Source organism: Pseudophryne corroboree, chromosome 1 (assembly GCF_028390025.1).
Source record: "Pseudophryne corroboree isolate aPseCor3 chromosome 1, aPseCor3.hap2, whole genome shotgun sequence".
Taxonomy (NCBI): Eukaryota; Metazoa; Chordata; class Amphibia; order Anura; family Myobatrachidae; genus Pseudophryne; species Pseudophryne corroboree.
This window is the reverse complement of record NC_086444.1, coordinates 955338873-955366388: the sequence shown is the minus strand read 5'-3', so window position 1 is coordinate 955366388 and position 27516 is coordinate 955338873. Positions and strand designations below refer to the sequence as shown.

The 27516-nt window shown below is 42.0% G+C and overlaps 1 protein-coding gene across 4 annotated transcripts in view; it reads right to left on the bottom strand.

Annotated features, from left to right (window-relative positions):
• The window catches only part of MARCHF1 (membrane associated ring-CH-type finger 1), a 508234-nt gene that overhangs the window by 231767 nt on the left and 248951 nt on the right, over positions 1-27516 (bottom strand). For all 4 annotated transcript variants that reach the window (XM_063920437.1, XM_063920435.1, XM_063920436.1 and 1 more), the window contains one exon: positions 8381-8561. In XM_063920437.1, the coding sequence (XP_063776507.1) occupies positions 8381-8561 (181 nt within the window). The remainder of the gene's footprint in view (positions 1-8380; positions 8562-27516) is intronic.

The following is a 27516-nucleotide window of genomic DNA, read 5'->3' as shown; positions in this document are numbered from 1 at the left end:
GTCAGGCTGGCTTTGAGCACAAGATGTGTACTACATTGGCAAAAATACACAATGAATGCACGCCTATGGATGAGTTCTGTCCCACATTGTATCAGGCCCATTGGTACGGTATTACTTTACTCATTAAATTATGTAGAAATGCTCTTTAAAGTAATCAATGGTTACAATGTCGACAAGTAGTTTGTGAACAGTGTAATTCCGATGGCATAATGGTGTCACGGTACCAATGACAATTAAAGTACATTAACCATGCTTGCATTATAGCTTTAATCATAATGCTTTAACATCATGTTTAAAGATTTGATGCCAACACAGTTAAAATACTTTAGAGTTAGTACTCCCTCAGCATTATGTCATGTGCATTACGCTATCTGCCATCTAATTGTCGACATTGTATCCATCTCAGTCCTCTGTTCCACACACCACTTAGGACCTTATTTAGTAAGGATTGCAAATTTTGCGCAATCTGGCCGATTATCGAATGACTGCGCATGCACAGCATTCGCCTTGCACACGTGAGAGTAATAATAGCCAGAAAATGCATACACATCGTGATCGCAATGCAGACGCTGTTTGACTGACAGGAAGTGGGCATTTTTGGGTGGAAACCTGACATTTTCTGGGTGTGGCTGAAAAAACGCAGGCGTGCACAGGCGTTTTTAAGGATGGTGTCTGACGTCAGCGATAATCACTTCCAGCCTCTTGTGTCACAAGAATTGTGGACAAGCTTGCCTGGCACAGATAGGAAAAATCTTTGATGTTACGGTAATTGCATATGGTTTTGCAATCAGCCATATTGTCATGCATATGCAATTTTTGCAATTGCCATTTTTTTCTCTATTTATGGGCGGCAACTATTTGATCACAGCAACTGCTTTTTAGCAGAAACTGCAATCCTTATTGAATAAGGTCCTTAGTCAGGGAATTGTCCTTTTTTTTCTTTACAGTGCAAGTAGCTGCCTGTGTTTTGGACTCCTTGGGCTAAATTTACTAAAGTTTGATTTGGGATTTAATTTTATGAATCAATAAAATCAACTGAAATCTATTCTAGTCGAACTGCAAAATCCCTTAAAAAATCCCTAGTTAACTAATATTCGATTTTGCATTCGATATTCAAAACAAATTTGATTTTGGTTTATTTTTACAAGGGATTTTCGGCCTAATTCAGCATCAGTAGCAGATTCTGCTAAATGGCAAAATCTGCTACTGAAAAAAGTCTCATACTGGAGGCCGCCCAGCGAAGGGTAAGGCCGCCCAGCATGAGAAGTGCTGCCCTGCAATGCGATGGCAATCTAATTGCGATCAAATCAAAGGAATCACAGTGATTTCAGCAGTTAGGGTTGGCCCCTGACTGCGCAGCCTGGCTGCGAATGCAGATTCACTGCTGCCATGTTTTCCTTCGTAGAGGCTGTGTGTGATGTCACGCGCCACCCTAAAAGGGTTTCGATAAGCCTGCGTTCTCCGGACCACTCCTCCATAACATTAAGTCACCACCCTACCCCCACACACAGCATGCTGTCTCGGCTTCATGATCTCCCGTTCCCCTGCTCAGGGTGCTGCTGCTCAAAGTGTCCAGACCAAACAGGTGAATCACTGATGTGATATATGTCTGTATGTATATGTGTGTGTGTGTGTGTGTGTGTGTGTGTGTGTGTGTGTGTGTGTGTGTGAGCCGCTGCTATTTGAGGCTCACGAAAGGGGGGGTCGCATACATTTTTTTAATGGGCGCCTCCACAACTTAGTTGCCCCTGGGCACCCACAACCCTTAATCCGGCCCTCAGTGTAGCCCTAATCTGCCTTCCACTTTCTCTGCTCACATAGTCAGTTGTTGGTAATACTCCTTTCAGACTGCCAGCTTTTAACACGGGTTATTGAACATAAGCGCACATAACCCAGGTTGCTGTGCAGTTTGAAAGGGCCCAGTTGGAATAATCTGGGTATTCCAACTCGGGTAGTAAGCAGGGTGTTCAACCTTGCCGCTGTGCTGTGTGAACGGGAAAGCCGGGTCAATGTGACCCATTTCCCGTTCACAGTGTATGTACGGGCGGTGCTTGGAGATCATCTGATCTCCATGTGCCACCCCCACCCACGTAACCGCTGATGTCATCAACACGGCAATATGCTGCGTTGGGGACAGTAGCTGTGAAGGGGCTCTGGCGGGTCGCACCAGGGACGCACCCTTGTATGGCTCTTGGGTGTGATCTGCCATTATTATTTTATTATTTTTCATTTGGGGATTTGAAGTTTGATTTTGAGTTCATTTTGCATCCGATTTGCAAATCAACTGTTAGTTAATGAGGGGATCCTATATTCAACTACGGTAAAACATTGATGTTTTGCAGAAATTTGATTTTGAGTGGGATTTAAGTAGAATTCAGTTTTATGTTCAATTTGACTTTCGATTTTGCCTTTAGTAAATCTCCAAAGTCAAAATAAAATGGAAATAAAATGCCAAGTCCCTCAAAACTGAAAAATTAACATTAGTAAATATACCCCCTTGTGATTGAATCTCTGTGTCATTTTCCTTGTGCTAATTTCCATTGCTATCTGGAATACCTGTATTATCTCCTGTGTTTGGACTCACACAGGATCTCCTGTGTTTGGACTCATGCATTATCACCTGTGTTTGGACTCATAGGCATTCTAGATTCTCCAGGTCTTCTAGGGCGGCTTTCAGGAAATAGTCTATGAGGCTTCCCTTGGACTCTAAAGAAAAAAAGGTCAATTCTCTGACCAAGTGATGTTGGGAATGAAGGCCTGAGAATACGAAAGCCTCAAAAGCAGACACTACTGCAATAGCGCCCACCTCTGAATCAGGACCGTATTCACTGTGAGTAGCAAAAATGTAACATACATAGTTTCTGAGGTTGAAAAAAGACAATTATTCCATCGAGTTCAACCTGTTAGTGATCTCCTAAGTCTTAAATATTTATAAGACTAATTTTAACTGTGGTGTATGTTTAACCATAAATGAAAAAACTCCTTAGTTTTTTTTTTGTTTTTTTAATACTATAGTACAGTACATGATTTACCCATCATAACCCTGTATATCCTTATCCATTAGGAATTTATCTAGCCCATTCTTAAAAGTAATGACCGAGTCCACCATTATTATTCTCTCAGGTAGGGAATTCCAAATACGTATTGTCCTTACTGTGAAGAAACCTTTCCGTCTTTGTGTGCCAAATCTCCTCTCCTCTAACCTAAGCGGGTGTCCATGTATCCTTTTTGATGATCTTACCAAAATCAAATCCCCCGCTAGCTCTGTGTATTGGCACCTTATATATTTATAAATGTTAATCATGTCCCCTCTTAATCTTCTTTTTTCCAGTGTTAACATGCCTAGCCTTGGCATTCTTATTTAGAATTTTACACTACAATATAATTTTTTTACAGAATAGAATCAAATTATTTTATTGAGGAAGAAAAATTCTCTCTGAGAAGAACACTATATTGCCACAGTGTAACTGTTAAAGAAATAATCCTTGAGACTTTATTTTACTCTATTTGTTCTGCGCTAGCATTATTATAAATGACATTCTTTTGGTGTGTTTGTTATGTCTTATTGAATACTGATGCATAAGATCATTTATAATTCAGAATACATTAATATTGCATGAATGTAACTATGTATATGTCATTATTTACAGTGTTGTGCTGTACAGAACAAACAAGCTGTTCCACAAAATGTAAAACTATATTTATTTTACTGTCTGTATTTGCAATCCAAGAAACATTTTAAAAAATGTGCAATAAACATGTTCATGTACCAAAGTAAATTAAAGCCTATCAATAAGTTAAACACATGCAAGCATCAAATAACTTGAAAGATCTGTTAATTACCTCATATAAATTTTTGGTAATTTCTTCCTTCTGTTTGTCTACAAAGCATTTGAATGACATTTGTGAATTTACAGTGAATACAGTGAATTTGTAGATATATATTATAATTTTTTCCCATTACAAGTGTATACTGTATATAATAAAGTTTTATATTAATGTTTTCTTCAGTGGCAAGTTCTGGGGTAGAACCTCAATTATCCTTGTTTGGTGCACATACAGAAGAGGGGCTGTTCTGCACTAGTGAGCATATGAAGTGCCTGGGGAATGAAACCCCTTCATTATGCTAAATCTAGTACTTGTGCATGCTCAGATTTTCTCTTGTACAGTAAACAGGAAAGGGCTAACTCCTCAGTACTCCTCGTTACCTAAAACTGAAAGCCAACTCATGCAACTATCAGGGCAGAACTTGGCAATAGTGGGCCCAGGTACAAAAATATGCTTTAAGCTCCCCTCCGTACCTCAAACTGTGCGGTATAATATGAATTGGTATTATTTTGTGACCACGACCCTTCCCAATGAAGCCACGCCATTATAGATTTTGTGCAAGCCTTTGGCGTGCAATTTCCTGTTTTCAATGGGGAAGGGGATACCAATTCTCTTTCTGGTACAGGAAACCTAAATGTCTAGTTACGGCTCTGACTATGGGTAGTCAGTTGACTTTGGCACAGTTTGGTTTACAAATTGTGCTTACTCCCAACAAAATTCTTTGCACATTCACATGGCAGCAAAGTGGCAGTCTAGTGGTTGTCGCTGTGGCAAAACAGGGGAGCGGGGGACTGGTGTTAAGGATTGTTTGAGGAAGGGGGGCCGCAAATCGGTTTCTTGCTTAGAGCCCCATGAGGTCTAAATCCGCCTATGATTGAATTAGACTGAGGGAGTGAGACAGTGGGAGATGGAAGGAGCAAAAGTGAGAGAGAGACCGTGGGAGACAAAAGGAGCAAGAGAGAGAGAGGCCGAGGGAGGGAGAGAGATAGTGGGAGAGAAAACAGAAGGAAAAATAAGACCTTTTAATTTTCTTGAGTGCTCTTTAGAAGGCCAACCCATTATATAAATTGCAGGAATATTTGGCAAATTTCATGATGATGATTTGCCAGTATGTATGGAGGAAAGATTAATTGTTCACTGTTATATCTTTAGATGGCAGTGGATTTTGGTCAGTGTGTAAGAACAACCACCATCTGCATCACCTGTAGTGAAACACCTTTCTTATTCATTAACCTGTTCAACACATGTGATGGCAATCATAAATTAGGAGGGAAGTCCAGGAACAAAGCATGTTGTCCCTCCTGGAAAGGGTCATGTTGGGAGATATGATTCAGAGCTTAAAGTGGGATGGTATACACCGGTATGGCATACCACCACTTTCACACAGCCTGAGCTAGCAAGTATTCTGGGACTACAACTCCCACAACCCCCAGCCTGGCACAGTGCTGGGGGCATTTTGAGAGTATGCTATTGGCCCATACCCATCACATCAAATAGAGCACTGCACCAATCAGTATTGATTTTGCCCGCACCCCAGAAGTAGTGCCACATAGAGTGCTCAGTGAAACCACATGGAACATATGAGGATGGGGGGTGAAGAGAAGCCTGTGAGCAGCAGCATCGGAGGTGGACTTGGATCACTCACCATTGAGTGAGATAATATTATTCTAAGCAGTAATCAGCTATACAGAAGCCGGGGTTCCCAGTCATGTAAAAACATCTGACAAGGACCATCTAACCAGTGGGTGTTTAACGGCACACGTGGACTTGCAGCCGGAGGTACAGGAGTGACGCATTGAAGGAGGGAGTGAGGTACATAAGGTGAGAGAGGGAGGGAAGGAGAGTGATAGAGTGATATATGGCCTATATAGGGAAGGAAGGAGTGAGAGGTGTAGAGCTGATAGAGGGAAGGTGGGAGTGAGGGGTACAGGAGTGAGAGATGTAAGGAGGGGGAATGAAAGGTACAAAGGGGGTCATTCCAAGTTGATCACACTTAGCAACTTTTTGCTGCTCGTGCGATCAACCTGGCGCCGCCTATGGGGGAGTGTATTTTAGCATAGCAGGGCTGCAAATGCTTGTGCAGCCCTGCTACACTAAAAAAGTTTCACGTAAAACAAGAGCAGCCCTAGACCTACTTACCATTTGCAACGGATCCAGCGATGCAGGTCCCGGTACAGGAGTGAGAGATGTAAGGAGGGGGAATGAGAGGTACAAAGGGGGTCATTCCAAGTTGATCACACTTAGCAACTTTTTGCTGCTCGTGCGATCAACCTGGCGCCACCTATGGGGGAGTGTATTTTAGCATAGCAGGGCTGCAAATGCTTGTGCAGCCCTGCTACACTAAAAAAGTTTCACGTAAAACAAGACCAGCCCTAGACCTACTTACCATTTGCAATGGATCCAGCGATGCAGGTCCCGGATTTGACGTCAGACATCCGCCCTCAAAACGCCTCGACACGCCTGCGTTTGCTGGATCACTCCTGGATAACGGTCAGTTGACGCCCCGACATGCCTTCCTCCTGTCAGTCTTCTTGCGGTCACTGCTGCAACCACTTTCCTTGTTCCCGGCATCATTGCCCGGCGACGGCCATCGGCGGACAATGGCGTGCGTGCGCATGCGCAGTCCCAACCTGTTCGCACCGCAGCGAAGAACCGCTGCATGCAAATGGGTCGGAATGACCCCTAAAGGTGGAGAGAGGTCGTAGAGGTGTAAGGCTGATAGAAGGAGGAAGTGGGAGGAAGGAGGGAATGAAAATTTCAGGATTGAAAGGGGATAGAGGCTATAAGAGGTGCAGGGAGTAAGAAAGGAATGGAAGAAGTAGTGTACAGGGAACAGGGCTGACATGTGAGACATTAAGGAAAGGTGACATAAAACAGATATAGGGAAGAGGTGGATGGACATACGGGTAATAGGAAACATAGATTGGCTAACTTTAATCATATAATATGTTCATTTCATACTATATAATGTTAAACATTTTAGAAAGTGTTAAAATTAATTTCATGTTATTTAAGTTTCAGGGGTTCTAGGGGAACTTCAGACTCCCAAGCATCCTATTCAGTTTCCATACCCCCACTTCAAATTTTCACTTTGACTACTGTATATACATTCTATACAGTACATACAAGGTTGTTCACTTGCCCTATCACTAGTAAATGCCTCATTTGTAAACCTGCCTCCATTTCTCATAGGTAATTGTATGTGATAGCTATTTACATAAAGGATGATGAAAGTTTTTGGGGAGCAGTATCCACAATAATTGTAATCAAAATAATATAAGATTCCTGAAAGAATGTTCTGCCTGCCTTGCCGTGCGGCTCACTCACTGCTCTGTTTTTATCAGTTAATAGTATTATTTATTTATGTGCATGCAAAGTATAGTTCAGTCTGAGAGCCTTTTCAAATGGCTAATTAGTGATTTCTAGCAAATAATGAGGCTATTTGTCAAGCATCACTGGGATTGTGCATTCCTAGTTATCCGAAGAACGGCAGGTATGTCTGTAAAGGGCCATTAGGTGTCTGTCTTCCATTTGTCTTATAGATGCTTTTAAAAAAAAAAAATGTAAGAAATTACAAATTTTCCAGGGACTTGTTAAATGGTGCACTGTGTCATTAGTGTACTCTGGAGTTTCTGAACAGATTGTCTATGTTATAACTAATATCTATCTTGCATTTATGCATTTATGCAGCAATAACACATTTTGTAGAGTTGAACAAACAATATATATATATATATATATATATATATATATATATATATATATAGTTAATGCTGTTCTTCGAAAACCTAATCTAGACCAAAATAATGCAAACAAATTATGTGGCAGGCTGTCCCTGAAATTCAACTGGTTTGTACGTAATTATATATTTTCTTTCTTACAGTTTCTACACTAGTTATGCACATCTTTTCCTGTGGTTGGGTTACGAGTTCATGTACTGCACCTGAAACATTACAGTAGTTCTCACAGTTTTTCAAATATTGCTGCATATGGAGCTTTAATCTTGCATCATTTACACAGTTAGGGGTGTATTTTGCATAGGAGAAGTGTGGCAGGCAGAGAGGAAATGGGAGGAGTGAGGTCAATAAGATCAAAGGTATTTGAGGCTTTGCAGAGCAGCGCCAGGTCATAATTTGAATACTGAGTAAAACCAGGAGACATGGGAGACCTACAATATTTTTTACACACTATATGAATATCATTGTCAAACTCTACTATGCTGCTAAATCCATCTTGCCTATAACAAGTCTCTTTTGCCATTTACTCTGGGAAACAACTAACCTGTCCGGGAACGCTAAATTAGTCAGTCATTCAAGATAATAATTAGCATTAATAACATAATGGAAACAGAGTAAAACACACATTTACTATTTATTCCTTTATCTGTGTTGCTCAGTAGTAAGTACATTTTTCTTAATATTGCAATATTATTGGCAACCAGGATCACAATCTGCTTTCAAAGGTATTGGACTTATTTTCGCCATACAATAGTGCTGGCATATAATAGATATTTGTTGATTAGTGTCTGTCAGTTACCTAATCATTTTCTTACCTTTCTAAGAGGTTTGAGTTTTGTTTCCATAATGAAATCATACTTGCAGAGTTCACAGCAACGAGTGTCTGAGCTTTTAATCCACTGGTGTAGACAGGCTTGATGTACAAATCTCAGTGTTCCAGTACAGCGACATGGTGTAATAAGGGGATTTTCATCATCTCCCTCACAATGGCAGATTCTGAAAAATACAGAAGAATTAGTTTATATTTTCAGCAGTCATAGTTAATATGCTTAAATTAGGAGCAGCATATATTAGAATCAATACTCATTACTAAAGAGGGTGCAAACATGTATATCTTGCACTGCCGTCTGACTCACTATTATTTATTATCATCCAATGATTCTGAGTCTAGAGTAAGGGCAGCAGAGAGCCTGGCTGGGCCCAGGTACTTTTCATGGGGTGTGGCCTAATCACAGGAGGTGTGGTCATGTACTCTTAGAAAAAAAATACTAAAAAAATTAGTATTTCAAGCACCTGCCTGGCCACACTGCAGCCCAGCACACAGCAGCGTGTGCTGGGCAGAGGAGAAGAGCTGCAACAGCTGCTGCTGCCATGTAAGGGGGCCCAGGGACCCCACTGGACTCCCACTGGGCCGCACTATCAGACCTGGGCCCGGGTAATTTGTACCCATACCCCCCGCCTCTTGGCAAAACCATCCAGAGTTGTTCTCTCACATGCTGTCTCTCCCATACCAAAGTAGCACTGCACAAGTTCAACAACTTATCAAAAGTTGTTCAGTGTAACATGGTCCTATTGATAATTGTTGGAACTATTCATTCTGCTGAACTACAGTATATAAGATTTCCTGGAAATCAGCTTCTGAGCACTTAATGTAACTGTAATTTGAAACAGATGGGGAAATCTTCAGGAGGACTTATCAAAGTGGTGAGATAGCCTGCTAAAGGGGACCTCCTTTATTATCATTGAAGGGTAAGCATAATATCTATAACGGTGCTTTATACTATTAAAAACAAAAGGTTTTGGTAACTTCTAAACATTTTTATCACAACAGACTTTTCCTATTATTTACCTCATTTCTAATTGTGAGTTTGTAATTATACCCTGTATACTGTAATATTGCATTAAAAAAAAAAAAACCCTGACAATATCACAGCTGAGTTTTTATTATATTGATATTGATCATAAATTATGTAATGGAAATAATGTATTTTTATATTCATTGAGCATGTAAAAAAATGTTCTATATATATTTTGCTTTGATGAGCCAGTAGTTTTATTTAGCAGTGTCGTACCCAGGTAAGTGTTGTGGTGCTGTGATGCAATGGATACCTCCCCATTTACATGCTGGTAAGTTTCTTGAATCTCTTTCACAGGTCCCTTCACTAATTCACAGACGAGGGAGAAGAAGAAGGAGTCTTCCCAGGGAAGTACACTACTACTTTCTACACTTTTACAAGTTCATTCAATTATTTCTTTTTTTAATTCTTAATCTTTATTAGATTGTATCAATATACAAAAATTACAACATATTTCCTTAATAATTTGCATTACAAAGATCCTTTTTTTTTTACATACTGTATAATTTCCATTTTTCTTTTTTCCGTTGCAATTCTCTCCAATCCCTCCTATTCTCATTCACATTGCATCATATATTATTTACATAAAAATAAATAAATCGTACATGTAGATATATTTTTCTCCTCTCCTCTCATCCCCTCCTCATCTCCACTCCCCAACCGCCACCATGGCTTTTCTCCACCCATCTCCAACTATTTACCCTTCTATTTCTTTTCTTATCTCCCTTCCTTCCTCCCTTGTTTTTTGTTAAATAATTATTCTATTAATGTGTAAAATTTGTGATTAATCATAAGTGCTGTCAGTTCTTCTTCCAGCAGTGTGTGTGTAATCTTTTTCTCCCTTTCTTTCCCCTCCCTCCCCCACTCCCCCTCCCTGCCCTCCCTCCTTCCCTCACCCTCCCTCCCATTCCCCCCTTCACATTCCTTTTTTTTCTTTAATAGCTGTGACTTTCAATATTATTGATTAAGAGTTTCCTTCCTTTCATTCTTATCTACTTGTTAGTACATAGTTATGCCTATTTCTGTGCTCCATCTTCTTTTCCCTTTCTTATCTGTGTTTAAATGTGAATTTATTTCTTTCCCGATTCCCCCCCATCCCCACCCTCTCCATCCACCACCATCCCATTGATTTAGTATTCTGAAACAGATAATATTATAAGAGGGTCTTCCAATGCTGTCTGTGTTTCATACCAAGATCTATCTTGGAAACATATATGTATTTTATTTCGAATTTTAAGAAGCAAATAGTTAATAAAGCTTGACCATGTTTAAAAAAAAATATTGCACTCTTTTTACTTTATGTAGAGAAGCTCCCACCCAGTCCATCTGCATTGTTCCATATCATTTTAATATAAATAGATTCAACTTAGGTGGGCTATTATCCACCCAACATTGCAGTATGCTTTTCCTAGCTACTGTTGAGATAATCAAGAATAAATGTTTACTCCCCTTTGCAAATCTCAGTGATTGCTCTGTTATTCCAAAAAATAGCCCATTCAGGTGTCAATGGGGCATAGATTAGTAAATAGGTTTTGGTGAATTCCTGAACCTTTTTCCAAATAATTTTAATCCGCGGAAAATCCCATATGCAATGGTAAAATGAAGCCTGATTTTGCCCACATTTGGCACAGGCATCACTACTCACTATACCAATTTTAAAACATTGCTTTGGTGATAAATAACTCCTATGAGTTATGTTCAAAAACATCTCGTGGAATGAGCTAGATCTTAATACAGAGGATGAATAATTAAGAGAACGCAAAAGATGTTGAGACATTAAATGTGGAAAGTGTTCTTTCCGGCGACAAATACCCGTGTGCATTTTATCGTAATCTATCGGGATGTTTAAACATTTATAATGAATTGATATTATTTTAGGGAAGGGGGAGGTTTACTTAGTAGTTTATCCTAAGGATTAAATCAGTCCTTTGGTGAAAGTTTATTTATTACTTCCTGAACATAGTGTATTGCTTGATGTATTGCAAAGATTTGAGTCATGGGGATATTATATTTTCCTATGAATTCCATTGGTTTGAGCCAATGTCTCCCTTCTAAATTTACTATATCTCTCAGAGACATAATACCTTTACTTCTCCATGAGTAAAATGGAAATGTAGCTTGTCTTTTTTTTAATTCTTCATTTTGAGTCAAAGGGAGAAATAGTAATATTTATTCAGCTCCCAATTTTTCCTTACTGTCCTTTCCATGTTGTCCACGCTGCCATAAGCAAAGGGTTGTTTAATATAGAATAGGAGAGATCAGATTTATACATATGTAAGAAGAGTATCAGCCCTCTTCCAAACAAAAAATACTGATCCATATTTTTGTTTGTGTAAATATTAGACATATGAATCCAATATCTTATGATTCTAAGATTACATGCTAATCTATAATTAGAGATGAGCGGGTTCGGTTTCTTTGAATCCGAACCCGCACGAACTTCACTTTTTTTTCCACGGGTCCGAGCGACTCGGATCTTCCCGCCTTGCTCGGTTAACCCGAGCGCGCCCGAACGTCATCATGACGCTGTCGGATTCTCGCGAGGCTCGGATTCTATCGCGAGACTCGGATTCTATATAAGGAGCCGCGCGTCGCCGCCATTTTCACTCGTGCATTGAGATTGATAGGGAGAGGACGTGTCTGGCGTCCTCTCCATTAGAATAGAGATAGATAGATTAGATAGAGAGAGATTGTGCAGAGTCGCAGACAGAGTTAGTTTACCACAGTCAGTGACCAGTGCAGTTGCTAGTTAACTTTTATTTAATATAATATATCCGTTCACTTCTCTCTGCTATATCCGTTCTCTGCCTGAAAAAAAAAACGATACACAGCACAGTCAGTCACACAGTGTGACTCAGTCTGTGTGCACTCAGCTCAGCCCAGTGTGCTGCACAGTCATCAATGTATAAATTAAAAGCTTATAATTAATTGTGGGGGAGACTGGGGAGCACTGCAGGTTGTTAGCAGGAGCCAGGAGTACAATTATATTAATTAACAGTGCACACTTTTGCTGCAGGAGTGGTGACCAGTGCCTGACCACCAGTATAGTATTGTTGTATACTACTAATATCTCTTTAAATATCAACCAGTCTATATTAGCAGCAGACACAGTACAGTGCGGTAGTTCACGGCTGTGGCTACCTCTGTGTCGGCACACGGCAGGCAGTCCGTCCGACCAGAATTGTATTATTTATTATTATATACCTACCACCTAACCGTGGTTTTTTTTTCATTCTTTATACCGTCATAGTGTCATCCTAATTGTTACGAGTATACTACTATCTCTTTATCAACCAGTGTACAGTGCGGTAGTTCACGGCTGTGGCTACCTCTGTGTCGGCACACGGCAGGCAGTCCGTCCGACCAGAATTGTATTATTTATTATTATATACCTACCACCTAACCGTGGTTTTTTTTTCATTCTTTATACCGTCATAGTGTCATCCTAATTGTTACGAGTATACTACTATCTCTTTATCAACCAGTGTACAGTGCGGTAGTTCACGGCTGTGGCTACCTCTGTGTCGGCACACGGCAGGCAGTCCGTCCGACCAGAATTGTATTATTTATTATTATATACCTACCACCTAACCGTGGTTTTTTTTTCATTCTTTATACCGTCATAGTGTCATCCTAATTGTTACGAGTATACTACTATCTCTTTATCAACCAGTGTACAGTGCGGTAGTTCACGGCTGTGGCTACCTCTGTGTCGGCACACGGCAGGCAGTCCGTCCGACCAGAATTGTATTATTTATTATTATATACCTACCACCTAACCGTGGTTTTTTTTTCATTCTTTATACCGTCATAGTGTCATCCTAATTGTTACGAGTATACTACTATCTCTTTATCAACCAGTGTACAGTGCGGTAGTTCACGGCTGTGGCTACCTCTGTGTCGGCACACGGCAGGCAGTCCGTCCGACCAGAATTGTATTATTTATTATTATATACCTACCACCTAACCATGGTTTTTTTTTCATTCTTTATACCGTCATAGTGTCATCCTAATTGTTACGAGTATACTACTATCTCTTTATCAACCAGTGTACAGTGCGGTAGTTCACGGCTGTGGCTACCTCTGTGTCGGCACACGGCAGGCAGTCCGTCCGACCAGAATTGTATTATTTATTATTATATACCTACCACCTAACCGTGGTTTTTTTTTCATTCTTTATACCGTCATAGTGTCATCCTAATTGTTACGAGTATACTACTATCTCTTTATCAACCAGTGTACAGTGCGGTAGTTCACGGCTGTGGCTACCTCTGTGTCGGCAGTCGGCAGGCAGTCCGTCCATCCATAATTGTATTATTATTATAATATATACCACCTAACCGTGGTTTTTTTTTCATTCTTTATACCGTCATAGTGTCATACTAGTTGTTACGAGTATACTACTATCTCTTTATCAACCAGTGTACAGTGCGGTAGTTCACGGCTGTGGCTACCTCTGTGTCGGCAGTCGGCAGGCAGTCCGTCCATCCATAATTGTATTATTATTATAATATATACCACCTAACCGTGGTTTTTTTTCCATTCTTTAATCTTTATACCGTCGTCATAGTGTCATACTAGTTGTTACGAGTATACTACTATCTCTTTATCAACCAGTGTACAGTGCGGTAGTTCACGGCTGTGGCTACCTCTGTGTCGGCAGTCGGCAGGCAGTCCGTCCATCCATAATTGTATTATTATTATAATATATACCACCTAACCGTGGTTTTTTTTTCATTCTTTATACCGTCATAGTGTCATACTAGTTGTTACGAGTATACTACTATCTCTTTATCAACCAGTGTACAGTGCGGTAGTTCACGGCTGTGGCTACCTCTGTGTCGGCAGTCGGCAGGCAGTCCGTCCATCCATAATTGTATTATTATTATAATATATACCACCTAACCGTGGTTTTTTTTTCATTCTTTATACCGTCGTCATAGTGTCATACTAGTTGTTACGAGTATACTACTATCTCTTTATCAACCAGTGTACAGTGCGGTAGTTCACGGCTGTGGCTACCTCTGTGTCGGCAGTCGGCAGGCAGTCCGTCCATCCATAATTGTATTATTATTATAATATATACCACCTAACCGTGGTTTTTTTTTCATTCTTTATACCGTCGTCATAGTGTCATACTAGTTGTTACGAGTATACTACTATCTCTTTATCAACCAGTGTACAGTGCGGTAGTTCACGGCTGTGGCTACCTCTGTGTCGGCAGTCGGCAGGCAGTCCGTCCATCCATAATTGTATTATTATTATAATATATACCACCTAACCGTGGTTTTTTTTTCATTCTTTATACCGTCGTCATAGTGTCATACTAGTTGTTACGAGTATACTACTATCTCTTTATCAACCAGTGTACAGTGCGGTAGTTCACGGCTGTGGCTACCTCTGTGTCGGCAGTCGGCAGGCAGTCCGTCCATCCATAATTGTATTATTATTATAATATATACCACCTAACCGTGGTTTTTTTTTCATTCTTTATACCGTCGTCATAGTGTCATACTAGTTGTTACGAGTATACTACTATCTCTTTATCAACCAGTGTACAGTGCGGTAGTTCACGGCTGTGGCTACCTCTGTGTCGGCAGTCGGCAGGCAGTCCGTCCATCCATAATTGTATTATTATTATAATATATACCACCTAACCGTGGTTTTTTTATACCACCTAACCGTGGCAGTCCGTCCATAATTGTATACTAGTAAACTATCCAATCCATCCATCTCCATTGTTTACCTGAGGTGCCTTTTAGTTCTGCCTATAAAATATGGAGAACAAAAAAGTTGAGGTTCCAAAATTAGGGAAAGATCAAGATCCACTTCCACCTCGTGCTGAAGCTGCTGCCACTAGTCATGGCCGAGACGATGAAATGCCAGCAACGTCGTCTGCCAAGGCCGATGCCCAATGTCATAGTACAGAGCATGTCAAATCCAAAACACCAAATATCAGAAAAAAAAGGACTCCAAAACCTAAAATAAAATTGTCGGAGGAGAAGCGTAAACTTGCCAATATGCCATTTACCACACGGAGTGGCAAGGAACGGCTGAGGCCCTGGCCTATGTTCATGGCTAGTGGTTCAGCTTCACATGAGGATGGAAGCACTCAGCCTCTCGCTAGAAAACTGAAAAGACTCAAGCTGGCAAAAGCACCGCAAAGAACTGTGCGTTCTTTGAAATCCCAAATCCACAAGGAGAGTCCAATTGTGTCGTTTGCGATGCCTGACCTTCCCAACACTGGACGTGAAGAGCATGCGCCTTCCACTATTTGCATGCCCCCTGCAAGTGCTGGAAGGAGCACCCGCAGTCCAGTTCCTGATAGTCAGATTGAAGATGTCAGTGTTGAAGTACACCAGGATGAGGAGGATATGGGTGTTGCTGGCGCTGGGGAGGAAATTGACCAGGAGGATTCTGATGGTGAGGTGGTTTGTTTAAGTCAGGCACCCGGGGAGACACCTGTTGTCCGTGGGAGGAATATGGCCGTTGACATGCCAGGTGAAAATACCAAAAAAATCAGCTCTTCGGTGTGGAGGTATTTCACCAGAAATGCGGACAACAGGTGTCAAGCCGTGTGTTCCCTTTGTCAAGCTGTAATAAGTAGGGGTAAGGACGTTAACCACCTCGGAACATCCTCCCTTATACGTCACCTGCAGCGCATTCATAATAAGTCAGTGACAAGTTCAAAAACTTTGGGTGACAGCGGAAGCAGTCCACTGACCAGTAAATCCCTTCCTCTTGTAACCAAGCTCACGCAAACCACCCCACCAACTCCCTCAGTGTCAATTTCCTCCTTCCCCAGGAATGCCAATAGTCCTGCAGGCCATGTCACTGGCAAGTCTGACGAGTCCTTTCCTGCCTGGGATTCCTCCGATGCATCCTTGCGTGTAACGCCTACTGCTGCTGGCGCTGCTGTTGTTGCCGCTGGGAGTCGATGGTCATCCCAGAGGGGAAGTCGTAAGCCCACTTGTACTACTTCCAGTAAGCAATTGACTGTTCAACAGTCCTTTGCGAAGAAGATGAAATATCACAGCAGTCATCCTACTGCAAAGCGGATAACTGAGTCCTTGACAACTATGTTGGTGTTAGACGTGCGTCCGGTATCCGCCGTTAGTTCACAGGGAACTAGACAATTTATTGAGGCAGTGTGCCCCCGTTACCAAATACCATCTAGGTTCCACTTCTCTAGGCAGGCGATACCGAGAATGTACACGGACGTCAGAAAAAGACTCACCAGTGTCCTAAAAAATGCAGTTGTACCCAATGTCCACTTAACCACGGACATGTGGACAAGTGGAGCAGGGCAGGGTCAGGACTATATGACTGTGACAGCCCACTGGGTAGATGTATGGACTCCCGCCGCAAGAACAGCAGCGGCGGCACCAGTAGCAGCATCTCGCAAACGCCAACTCTTTCCTAGGCAGGCTACGCTTTGTATCACCGCTTTCCAGAATACGCACACAGCTGAAAACCTCTTACGGCAACTGAGGAAGATCATCGCGGAATGGCTTACCCCAATTGGACTCTCCTGTGGATTTGTGGCATCGGACAACGCCAGCAATATTGTGTGTGCATTAAATATGGGCAAATTCCAGCACGTCCCATGTTTTGCACATACCTTGAATTTGGTGGTGCAGAATTTTTTAAAAAACGACAGGGGCGTGCAAGAGATGCTGTCGGTGGCCAGAAAAATTGCGGGACACTTTCGGCGTACAGGCACCACGTACAGAAGACTGGAGCACCACCAAAAACTACTGAACCTGCCCTGCCATCATCTGAAGCAAGAAGTGGTAACGAGGTGGAATTCAACCCTCTATATGCTTCAGAGGTTGGAGGAGCAGCAAAAGGCCATTCAAGCCTATACAATTGAGCACGATATAGGAGATGGAATGCACCTGTCTCAAGTGCAGTGGAGAATGATTTCAACGTTGTGCAAGGTTCTGATGCCCTTTGAACTTGCCACACGTGAAGTCAGTTCAGACACTGCCAGCCTGAGTCAGGTCATTCCCCTCATCAGGCTTTTGCAGAAGAAGCTGGAGGCATTGAAGAAGGAGCTAACACGGAGCGATTCCGCTAGGCATGTGGGACTTGTGGATGCAGCCCTTAATTCGCTTAACAAGGATTCACGGGTGGTCAATCTGTTGAAATCAGAGCACTACATTTTGGCCACCGTGCTCGATCCTAGATTTAAAGCCTACCTTGGATCTCTCTTTCCGGCAGACACAGGTCTGCTGGGGTTGAAAGACCTGCTGGTGACAAAATTGTCAAGTCAAGCGGAACGCGACCTGTCAACATCTCCTCCTTCACATTCTCCCGCAACTGGGGGTGCGAGGAAAAGGCTCAGAATTCCGAGCCCACCCGCTGGCGGTGATGCAGGGCAGTCTGGAGCGACTGCTGATGCTGACATCTGGTCCGGACTGAAGGACCTGACAACGATTACGGACATGTCGTCTACTGTCACTGCATATGATTCTCTCAACATTGATAGAATGGTGGAGGATTATATGAGTGACCGCATCCAAGTAGGCACGTCACACAGTCCGTACTTATACTGGCAGGTAAAAGAGGCAATTTGGAGGCCCTTGCACAAACTGGCTTTATTCTACCTAAGTTGCCCTCCCACAAGTGTGTACTCCGAAAGAGTGTTTAGTGCCGCCGCTCACCTTGTCAGCAATCGGCGTACGAGGTTACATCCAGAAAATGTGGAGAAGATGATGTTCATTAAAATGAATTATAATCAATTCCTCCGCGGAGACATTGACCAGCAGCAATTGCCTCCACAAAGTACACAGGGAGCTGAGATGGTGGATTCCAGTGGGGACGAATTGATAATCTGTGAGGAGGGGGATGTACACGGTGATATATCGGAGGGTGAAGATGAGGTGGACATCTTGCCTCTGTAGAGCCAGTTTGTGCAAGGAGAGATTAATTGCTTCTTTTTTTGGGGGGGGTCCAAACCAACCCGTCATATCAGTCACAGTCGTGTGGCAGACCCTGTCACTGAAATGATGGGTTGGTTAAAGTGTGCATGTCCTGTTTTGTTTATACAACATAAGGGTGGGTGGGAGGGCCCAAGGATAATTCCATCTTGCACCTCTTTTTTCTTTTCTTTTTCTTTGCATCATGTGCTGATTGGGGAGGGTTTTTTGGAAGGGACATCCTGCGTGACACTGCAGTGCCACTCCTAGATGGGCCCGGTGTTTGTGTCGGCCACTAGGGTCGCTAATCTTACTCACACAGCTACCTCATTGCGCCTCTTTTTTTCTTTGCGTCATGTGCTGTTTGGGGAGGGTTTTTTGGAAGGGACATCCTGCGTGACACTGCAGTGCCACTCCTAGATGTGCCCGGTGTTTGTGTCGGCCACTAGGGTCGCTAATCTTACTCACACAGTCAGCTACCTCATTGCGCCTCTTTTTTTCTTTGCGTCATGTGCTGTTTGGGGAGGGTTTTTTGGAAGGGCCATCCTGCGTGACACTGCAGTGCCACTCCTAGATGGGCCCGGTGTTTGTGTCGGCCACTAGGGTCGCTTATCTTACTCACACAGCGACCTCGGTGCAAATTTTAGGACTAAAAATAATATTGTGAGGTGTGATGTGTTCAGAATAGGCTGAAAATGAGTGTAAATTATGTTTTTTGAGGTTAATAATACTTTGGGATCAAAATTACCCCCAAATTCTATGATTTAAGCTGTTTTTTAGGGTTTTTTTAAAAAAACACCCGAATCCAAAACACACCCGAATCCGACAAAAAAAATTCGGTGAGGTTTTGCCAAAACGCGGTCGAACCCAAAACACGGCCGCGGAACCGAACCCAAAACCAAAACACAAAACCCGAAAAATTTCCGGCGCTCATCTCTATCTATAATGAGACATATTTGGAAACTTTATTCCTCCATTTTTTTCGGGTCTGCTGCATTTTTCGTAGGCTGATTTTTGGTCTCTTTTTATGGCAAATAAACTCTCTGAATATTTGATAGATTAATTTTTCATATTTTTTAGTTAGTACTATAGGCAATTGTTGAAGAGGGTAGAATAATCTTGGGAAATGTATCATCTTCAATAGATTTGCTTTTTCTAAGTATGATAATGGTAATTTAGACCAAGTCTTAACTTCTAATTCCACTTTATTTATTATCGGATTCATATTAATTGAATATAATTCATATATATATCTTGGGAGTTGTATACCCAGATATGATAGAGATTTTTTTCATCCATTTCAATGGATATTCACTGCTCTATCTAGGTTTAATCTCGGATCTCAAGGAAAGTGCCAAGGACTTTTCTGGGTTTACCACAAATCCTGAGATTTTACTGTACTCTTGCAATATTTTGAAAGTCTGGGGTAAAGACCTCTGAGGTTCTGTTATATGTAGGAGAAGGTCATCTGCAAATACTGTAACTTTTATTGTTTCTTATCCTAAGACTATGCCTTTAAATGATGGAAGATTTTGTAATATACGTAATAGAGGATCCAAGGCTAAATTAAATAATATAGCAGATAGAGGACAGCCTTGTCTTGTTCCTTTTTGCATAGTAACAGTGCCCCCTTTTACACCATTGATCTGCAGGGATGAGCAGGGTGTTCTATACAGAAACCTAATTATATTATTAAATTCCATTCCAAACACTCTTTTCATAAAGAGAATAAATACCTGATGGCGCAATCAATATTAAATGATTGATATTATATAGAATCTGTCACCTTGTGATCATAAATAAATGGTTCTGTTTCGTCAGACCTCAGAAGCCTGTCTCTAATGGCTTCAATATAGCATATACGATTAAGTAAGAAATAGGTCGCGCTATAGAGCCAATTAATTGTTCCACACCATTCTCAATTGAAATTATTTATTTAAAACATATAACATATAGCCATATAAAAAAATCAATATTGTTCTTGTAATATTTATGATCTGGTGTGGTCACAACACCCTCAACTACATAACAATTAAAAAGAGACAATTCTCATCATAAAAATAAGTGTGCTGAATAGTAAAGTGTCCAGACTGGCAACAAATTATGCCATAAGTTCAGTCAATAATAGGATCCTCCGTGTTATATTGCACCCAATAATAGAGTCCAGAGGACACTGGCATTTTTGTCCAAAGGCTGTAAACCACAAATGTAAAGAGTCACAGGTACCTTTGCTCACTCTGTCCCTTGTGCTTATAGTACGGGACCTGTTTGCCAGTTCGAGGAGCTTTAAGTGCAGCCCGAGCGTCCCCGGGATTGCACGATGTAATCAACAACTTTTACCTGTGAATCGTGGCGGTGTGGTGCAAATTGGTTGGCGGCTTCTATCCGTGTGGCATGATGAATCACGCTGATGGGAGGTTTCCGTACGGGCAGCCCGACAGTTCCAACGAGCGGGCTGTCACTGTTGCCGGCCCCGCTCAAGCGGTCAACCGCACAGCCGCTCCGGCTTCCAAAAAGCACTGTTCTCTCCGGCACTAAGTGATGGTAGCTTCCACGGTTTGCTGGTAACAGGTGCCAAGCGTTCTGGAAATGCCGGGCGAAGGTCTGAACTATTCAGCAATCACTTAAGCAGGGAGTCCTAAAGGACAGCGTGATTTATCCTGCCACACGGATGGTGTTTCAGCTGGTCAAAGGCCTGTTGTTGTTCCTATGAAAGACGAGCCTTTTCCTACAATGCCTGATCTGCCTCTTAGGAGTTCATGCAATGAGGTGGCCACTTTGGTGAAATGTTCTATGAAGAGTCGTAATAGCCAACGAATCCCAGAGAGCTTCAAACATCTCTGACTGTTCTGGGTACCGGCCAACCCTGAACAATGTTGTTTTTTTCTGGATCAGGCATCACTCCTTCAGCACTGACAACATGACCAAGGTACCATACTTTTGGTTTAAGCAGGTGACATGAGTTTTAGTTCAGATTTGGTCAGAAGTTTAAATATTTCTTCCAAGTGTTGCAGGTGTTCTTCATAACTTTATGAGAAGATAATTACATCATCAAAGTACAGTAAGACCATTTTGAAATTTTGATGCCCAAGGCAGTGCTCCATAACCTGTTGGAACGTGGCAGGTGCATTGCAGAGCTCAAGGGTCATCCTCTCAAATTCAAATAATCCCATTGGGGTGGTGAAGGCCATTCTCTCCCTGTCTTCAGGGGCCATATGAATTTGCCAGTAGTCACTAGTAAGGTCTAGCGTTGAGAAATATGCTGCTGTCTTCAAGACCAGTAAGGACTCCTAAATTTGAGGGAGTGGGTAGGCGTCATTGTGAGTTATGGTATTTATTTTGCTTTAGTCTATGAAAATAGGAAAGCTACCATCTTTATTTTTTACAATCACAATCGGGGCCGCCCACAGACTGCGGCTCTACCGAATTACTCCAGCCTCTTTCATTTCTGCAATTACTCCAGCCTCTTTCATTTCTGTGGCTCTACCGAATTACTCCAGCCTCTTTCATTTCTGTGGCTCTACCGAATTACTCCAACCTCTTTCATTTCTTTTTTTTTGCACATTGGTACATGGCTGGAGGTAACGGTCGGTGTCGTTCCTTGATTGGAGGGGTCTTTCCTGTGGGGATGGGGTTATACACTTTCTCTGCCTTTCCAAAGTCAGAAGGGTATTGGCTGAAGCCCACGGCATTTCGATGTATAACCTGCAGTACACCTTCTCTCTTGTCTTCCACATAATAGCACCTCTTGATATCTTCAGTAATAGGGTATTCAGTCCAACCCCCCTCTTTTTTCCACTATATTTGTGTATATATTATACACTGGAAGGCAAGACTTCCTTCCTTTCTCTGGGTTTTAGCAGGATAGGCTGCCAATCTGACTTCTCCCTGGACACTGGTAAATCTCCTCTGTTTCTCTTCTGCTGTAAGTCTTTTCGCTCCCTAGGAGCTGCAGTCCTCATCTTACTCTGAAGATCTTCTACCAAATCATCGGGGCAATTTTTTAGGATGTTCATGCCCAAGATAACTGGAGGTAGATGTGCATTAGGCGCGACAATAATTAGGCACCCTTGTCGGTACAATTTGGCTTTTCTTATCATCAGATCAAGTTCCCAATAGCCACCGTATGCAATCGGCTGTCCATTGCTGGCCAGTAGATGTAGCCAGGTAGATGGTAGAGTCACAATGGCAATTTCATCCCAATGCCGAAGAAACTCTGTGAGTCGAATGGTTCACACTTGGGAGCCATTGTCCAACAGTGCTGTTACTTCGACCCCATTGATCCAGATCTTCAGATGCGGACACTCTCCAACATACAGTTGTGCTCATAAGTTTACATACCCTAGCAGAATTTGTGATTTTCTGGCTATTTGTCAGAGAATATGAATGATAACTCACAAACTTTTCTTTCACTCATGGTTAGTGGCTGGGTGAAGCCATTTATTGTCAAACAACTGTGTCTACTCTTTTTAAATCATAATGACAACAGAAACTACCCAAATGACCCTGATCAAAAGTTTACATACCTTGGAGATTTTGGCCTGATAATATGCACACAAGTTGACACAAACGGGTTTGAATGGCTACTAAAGGTAACCATCCTCACCTGTGATCTGTTTGCTTGTAATCAGTGTGTGTGTGTGTATAAAAGGTCAGTGAGTTTCTAGACTCCTGAAAGACCCTTGCATCTTTCTTCCAGTGCTGCACTGATGTGTCTGGATTCCGAGTCATGGGGTAAGCAAAATAATTGTCAAAGGATCTGCGGGAAAAGGTAATTGAACTGTATAAAACAGGAAAGGGATATAAAAAGATATCCAAGCAATTGAGAATGCCAATCAGCAGTGTTCAAACTCTAATTAAGAAGTGGAATATGAGGGATTCTGTGGAAACCAAATCACAGTCAGGTAGACCAACAAAAATTTCAGCCACAACTGCCAGGAAAATTGTTCGGGATGAAAGAAAAATCCACAAATAACTTCAGCTGAAATACAGGACTCTCTGAAAAAAAGTGGTGTGGTTGTTTGAAGATGCACAATAAGGAGGCATTTGAAGAAAAATGGGCTGCATGGTCGAGTTGCCAGAAGAAAGCCATTACTACGCAAATACCACAAAGCATCCCGCTTACAATACTCCAAACAGCACAGAGACAGGCCTCAAAACTTCTGGAACAAAGTAATTTGAAGTGATGAGACCAAAATTTAACTTTTTGGCCACAACCATAAACATGGAGGTGGATCGCTGATGTTTTGGGGATGTGTGAGCTACAAAGGCACTGGAAACTTGGTCAAAATTGATGGCCAGATGAATGCAGCATGTTATCAGAAAATACTGGAGGAAAATTTGCACTCATCAGTCCGGAAGCTGCGCATGGAACGTACTTTCGACGTTCCAACATGACAATGATCCAAAACACAAGGCCAAGTCGACCAGTCATTGAATACAGCAGAATAAAGTGAAGGTTCTGGAGTGGCCATCTCAGTCTCCTGACCTCAATATCTTTGAGCCACTCTGGAGAGATCTCAAACGTGCAGTTCATGCAAGACAGCCCAAGAATTTACAGGAACGGGAGGCTTTTTGCCAAGAAGAATGGGCAGCTTTACCATCTGAGAAAATAAAGAGCCTCATCCACAACTACCACAAAATACTTCAAGCTGTCATTGATGTTAAAGGGGGCAATACACGGTATTAAGAACTGGGGTATGTAAATTTTTGATCAGGGTCATTTGGGTAGTTTCTGTTGTCATTATGATTTAAAAAGAGTAAACACAGTTGTTTGACAATAAATGGCTTCACCCAACCACTAACCATGAGTGAAAGAAAAGTTTGTGAGTTGTCATTGATTTTCTCTGACAAATGGCCAGAAAATCACACAAATCACACAAATTCTGCTAGGGTATGTAAACTTATGAGCGCAACTGTATCTGGGCCACCACTCCTGCGATGATGGACCAGTTAATGTGTCTCCCCCAGAGGGTCAGTCCCTTGCCTCGGGGTCTCTCTGTTTAAATAAACATTAGGACAGTTCCGCTCAACACGTCCACCCTGATGACAACCTCTGCAGATCGGTCTCCCCAGGGAATCAAATTGGTCTGTGGGTCTTTGGCCAGATTTTCTTGGTATGTCCCAATGAGGATGACTCCTTCCACTGCGTCCTTGGCGCCATTCCCCGCATTGATTTTCACTTTGTTCTCTACCCAGATCTTCCAGTCTTCGATCCATTCAAGCCAAATTTAGCGTGAGCTCCATAAGCTTGCTATTAAGAGTGCTACAGGATCCATTCCAGTTGGACCCGGAGTCGTTACTACTGTAATTTACTAAACACAATGCGTTATACTGTATAACCGGCTCTTCACAGTGACAGTGATGTCGGGCATGCACTGCTCTGGTAAGAACACTTCAATTAGCAAATTAACCAGGTTGAGTGCTCACACAATAACAATTCAATGGAAACGTACAGTAAAGTTTTGAAATTAAACCACTTAACCCTTTACCATATAAGGTAATGAACATTTAACTTCACCAAGGCCTTTTACTGAACTTCTTTTCCAGTATGTTCAACCCCCCCCCCCCCCCAGTACAGCTGAGTATGTTAAAGGTGGTTCACGTTGAGTACCTTATTCTGTTTATATCCAATCGGGATGTTGGGTGCTAAGCATTAGTCATTAAGCAAATTGATGAAATCTCTCCCTTGGCCACTGTCTGTGTAGCCACTCCTGTTTCCAAGAGAAAAAAGTTCCTAGCCAGATTGGGAGTAGGTACAAAACTGTCAACATGGCTGTGACTGCCTTTCCTTACACTTCCTTGAGGAAGGGGCTCACTGTTCCCAAGTGATTGTTCAGCAATGTATTAAGCTGTCTAGAATGGAATAATGGCAGAAAGACTCTAACACCTTTTTCTTTTTAATAGCTCAGGGGCCACCTTAAACTCTGTCACTCACTGGCCAGTGCTGGCGAAGTCCTAGGCAGTAGCGTCAATTTACAGTCTGGCTTCCCTGCGCTGTGCTTGCTGCCAAGGCTTATTGTAACTAGAAATCGACTGATAACTCTGACTCTGGGTCTCCACTGATGGGTTGATATAGTATTCATACACGTATGACAGGAAATGCTGCAAAGTAGAAAACCTGGCCGATGTAAATCAGTTCTAGGCAGCAATAACTAACTCTGTGACAAGTCCTCTACACAGGATTGCAGTTAGGGGGTCTCTCTCTCTAGACCGTATTATGTGTCTCCATGAAGAGCTGATGTGCACTATGCTGCTGGCTCCTACAGTGTGATGTCAGGGGTAATCACAGTCATACCTCTCTTGAAGTCTATGAGGGAGCAATTCCCGGACCACTGGCTCCAGCTGTGGTTATCCATCCCTCTGTCACTCAGCTAGAGGTTACCGGTGTTACTCAATTGCAGCTGCTCTTCCCCAATAGACTTTTTAGGGTAAGGTGGGGTGCTTCCTACTGATGAGGCCACCTCCCAGTCTCTGCCTCCAGTCAGTCACTGAGGGAAAGGCCAGATCTCTGCTACTCTGTCCTGCCCAAGTTCACCTCTCCGAGCAGCTCTGCCTCCGTCTACTGTCACCAGTCACCGCCAGTGGCTCACTGTGAACTGGTAAGCTCCACAGGAAGGGGATAGAGTCAGGTCACAGAGTCTGATGGTGCACTTTCACCCCTAGTGCTGCTCCAGATCTGCAACGGTCTCCTCAGCTTACCCTTCCCAACAGTCCTCCGCAGCTCTACCCAGTCTCTGTTGTGGTCCCCGGATGCTTCCCGCCAGGACCACAAGCTGCCTTTTAAAGCAGGCACGTGGGTGAATGTCCTCGATCATACCCACATGTTGAATTTACTCCCACTGACACCATTGTTTTGCAGTTTAGGGCAGCAGGATAAGCTGTAAATGTCAGGCACTGTATTACTGTCCCCTTATTTAGCTGTTCCCCCTCTCAAAGCAGGAATATACAGTATGGGGCTGTTTGGGGGCAAGTTTACAGTGGGGGATCAAAGCAGAATCATCTTTAAACAGAGTTTTAGAACTACAGTACCGTATAAGCAGTATTAAAAAAACAACAAACATTTTGCATAATAAATCATTTTATTAACATGTATTTTTAAATGTATTTAAATTTACTTAACACATAAAAGTGCCATACTATATATTGTAGTAAATGGCTCCCATTGAATATATGTACCTATATTTGCAAAGAAGAGTATAACAATGCCATTTCTAGCAATTCAAAATATGAAATACTGTACAGCTTTACGATTAAATGCATTGGAGTCTAAGAACAGCTGCTACTGCTGAATATAACAGAAACATTAAGATGTATAGATAGAGGCTGCAATAAAAAAAAGTTTTATAGGGATTTGTGATAATATATATTATCAACCACTAAAATGGAAGAAATTACCCTAGGGTAATTTACTCCTGGTGCTAGATGGGGAGGTTCAACACAGCAGCTAAACACAAAAGGGGTTGGTCAAACCACAAATAAAATATGAGCACAAGAAAACAAGTAGCGCTTATAGGTCACAGATGAGAAGGGTAGGTCACAACAATAACACAATTTAATAGAATAAAAATGAGCAAGATATAAAAAATGTATATAAAATACACATTATTAAAAATATATTAGGAAAAGTTGGTATACAAAGTGAGCAGTGCTCCTCCCAATTTCAAATGATCGTAATTGAAGAAAAGTTTAATAAACCTGTTCCAATAAACAGTCCCGTTGGTCTTAATAGGCTCATGCAAGTCACAACCATGAGTAATAGTTACCACCAGCGTCTCTCAAGGTGTTTAAGCGAATCGGCGTCCGCAAATGGCTTTCCCTTGGTTGGTGATGCAGAAAGAGTTCCACGGTGTGAAGAAATCTCTCCTAAGGCAGGGTCCAAAAAGCGTGACACCTTTAGAGATGCTGGTGGTAACTATTACTCACGGTTGTGACTTGCATGAGCATATTGGGACCAAGGGGACTGTTTATTGGAACAGGTTTATTGAACTTTTTTTCAATTACGATCATTCGATATTATCAACCACTGGTTGGTATATTCCTAGTATATTTCTGGTAACAAGGTAAATACTGCGTTTAAGTCGAACCAAGTGTCTTTCACCATATGGTGCAAGAATGCTAGGTGAATGAGAACACATCTGTAGAATTGGAATTGATCCATAAATCACCCCAACC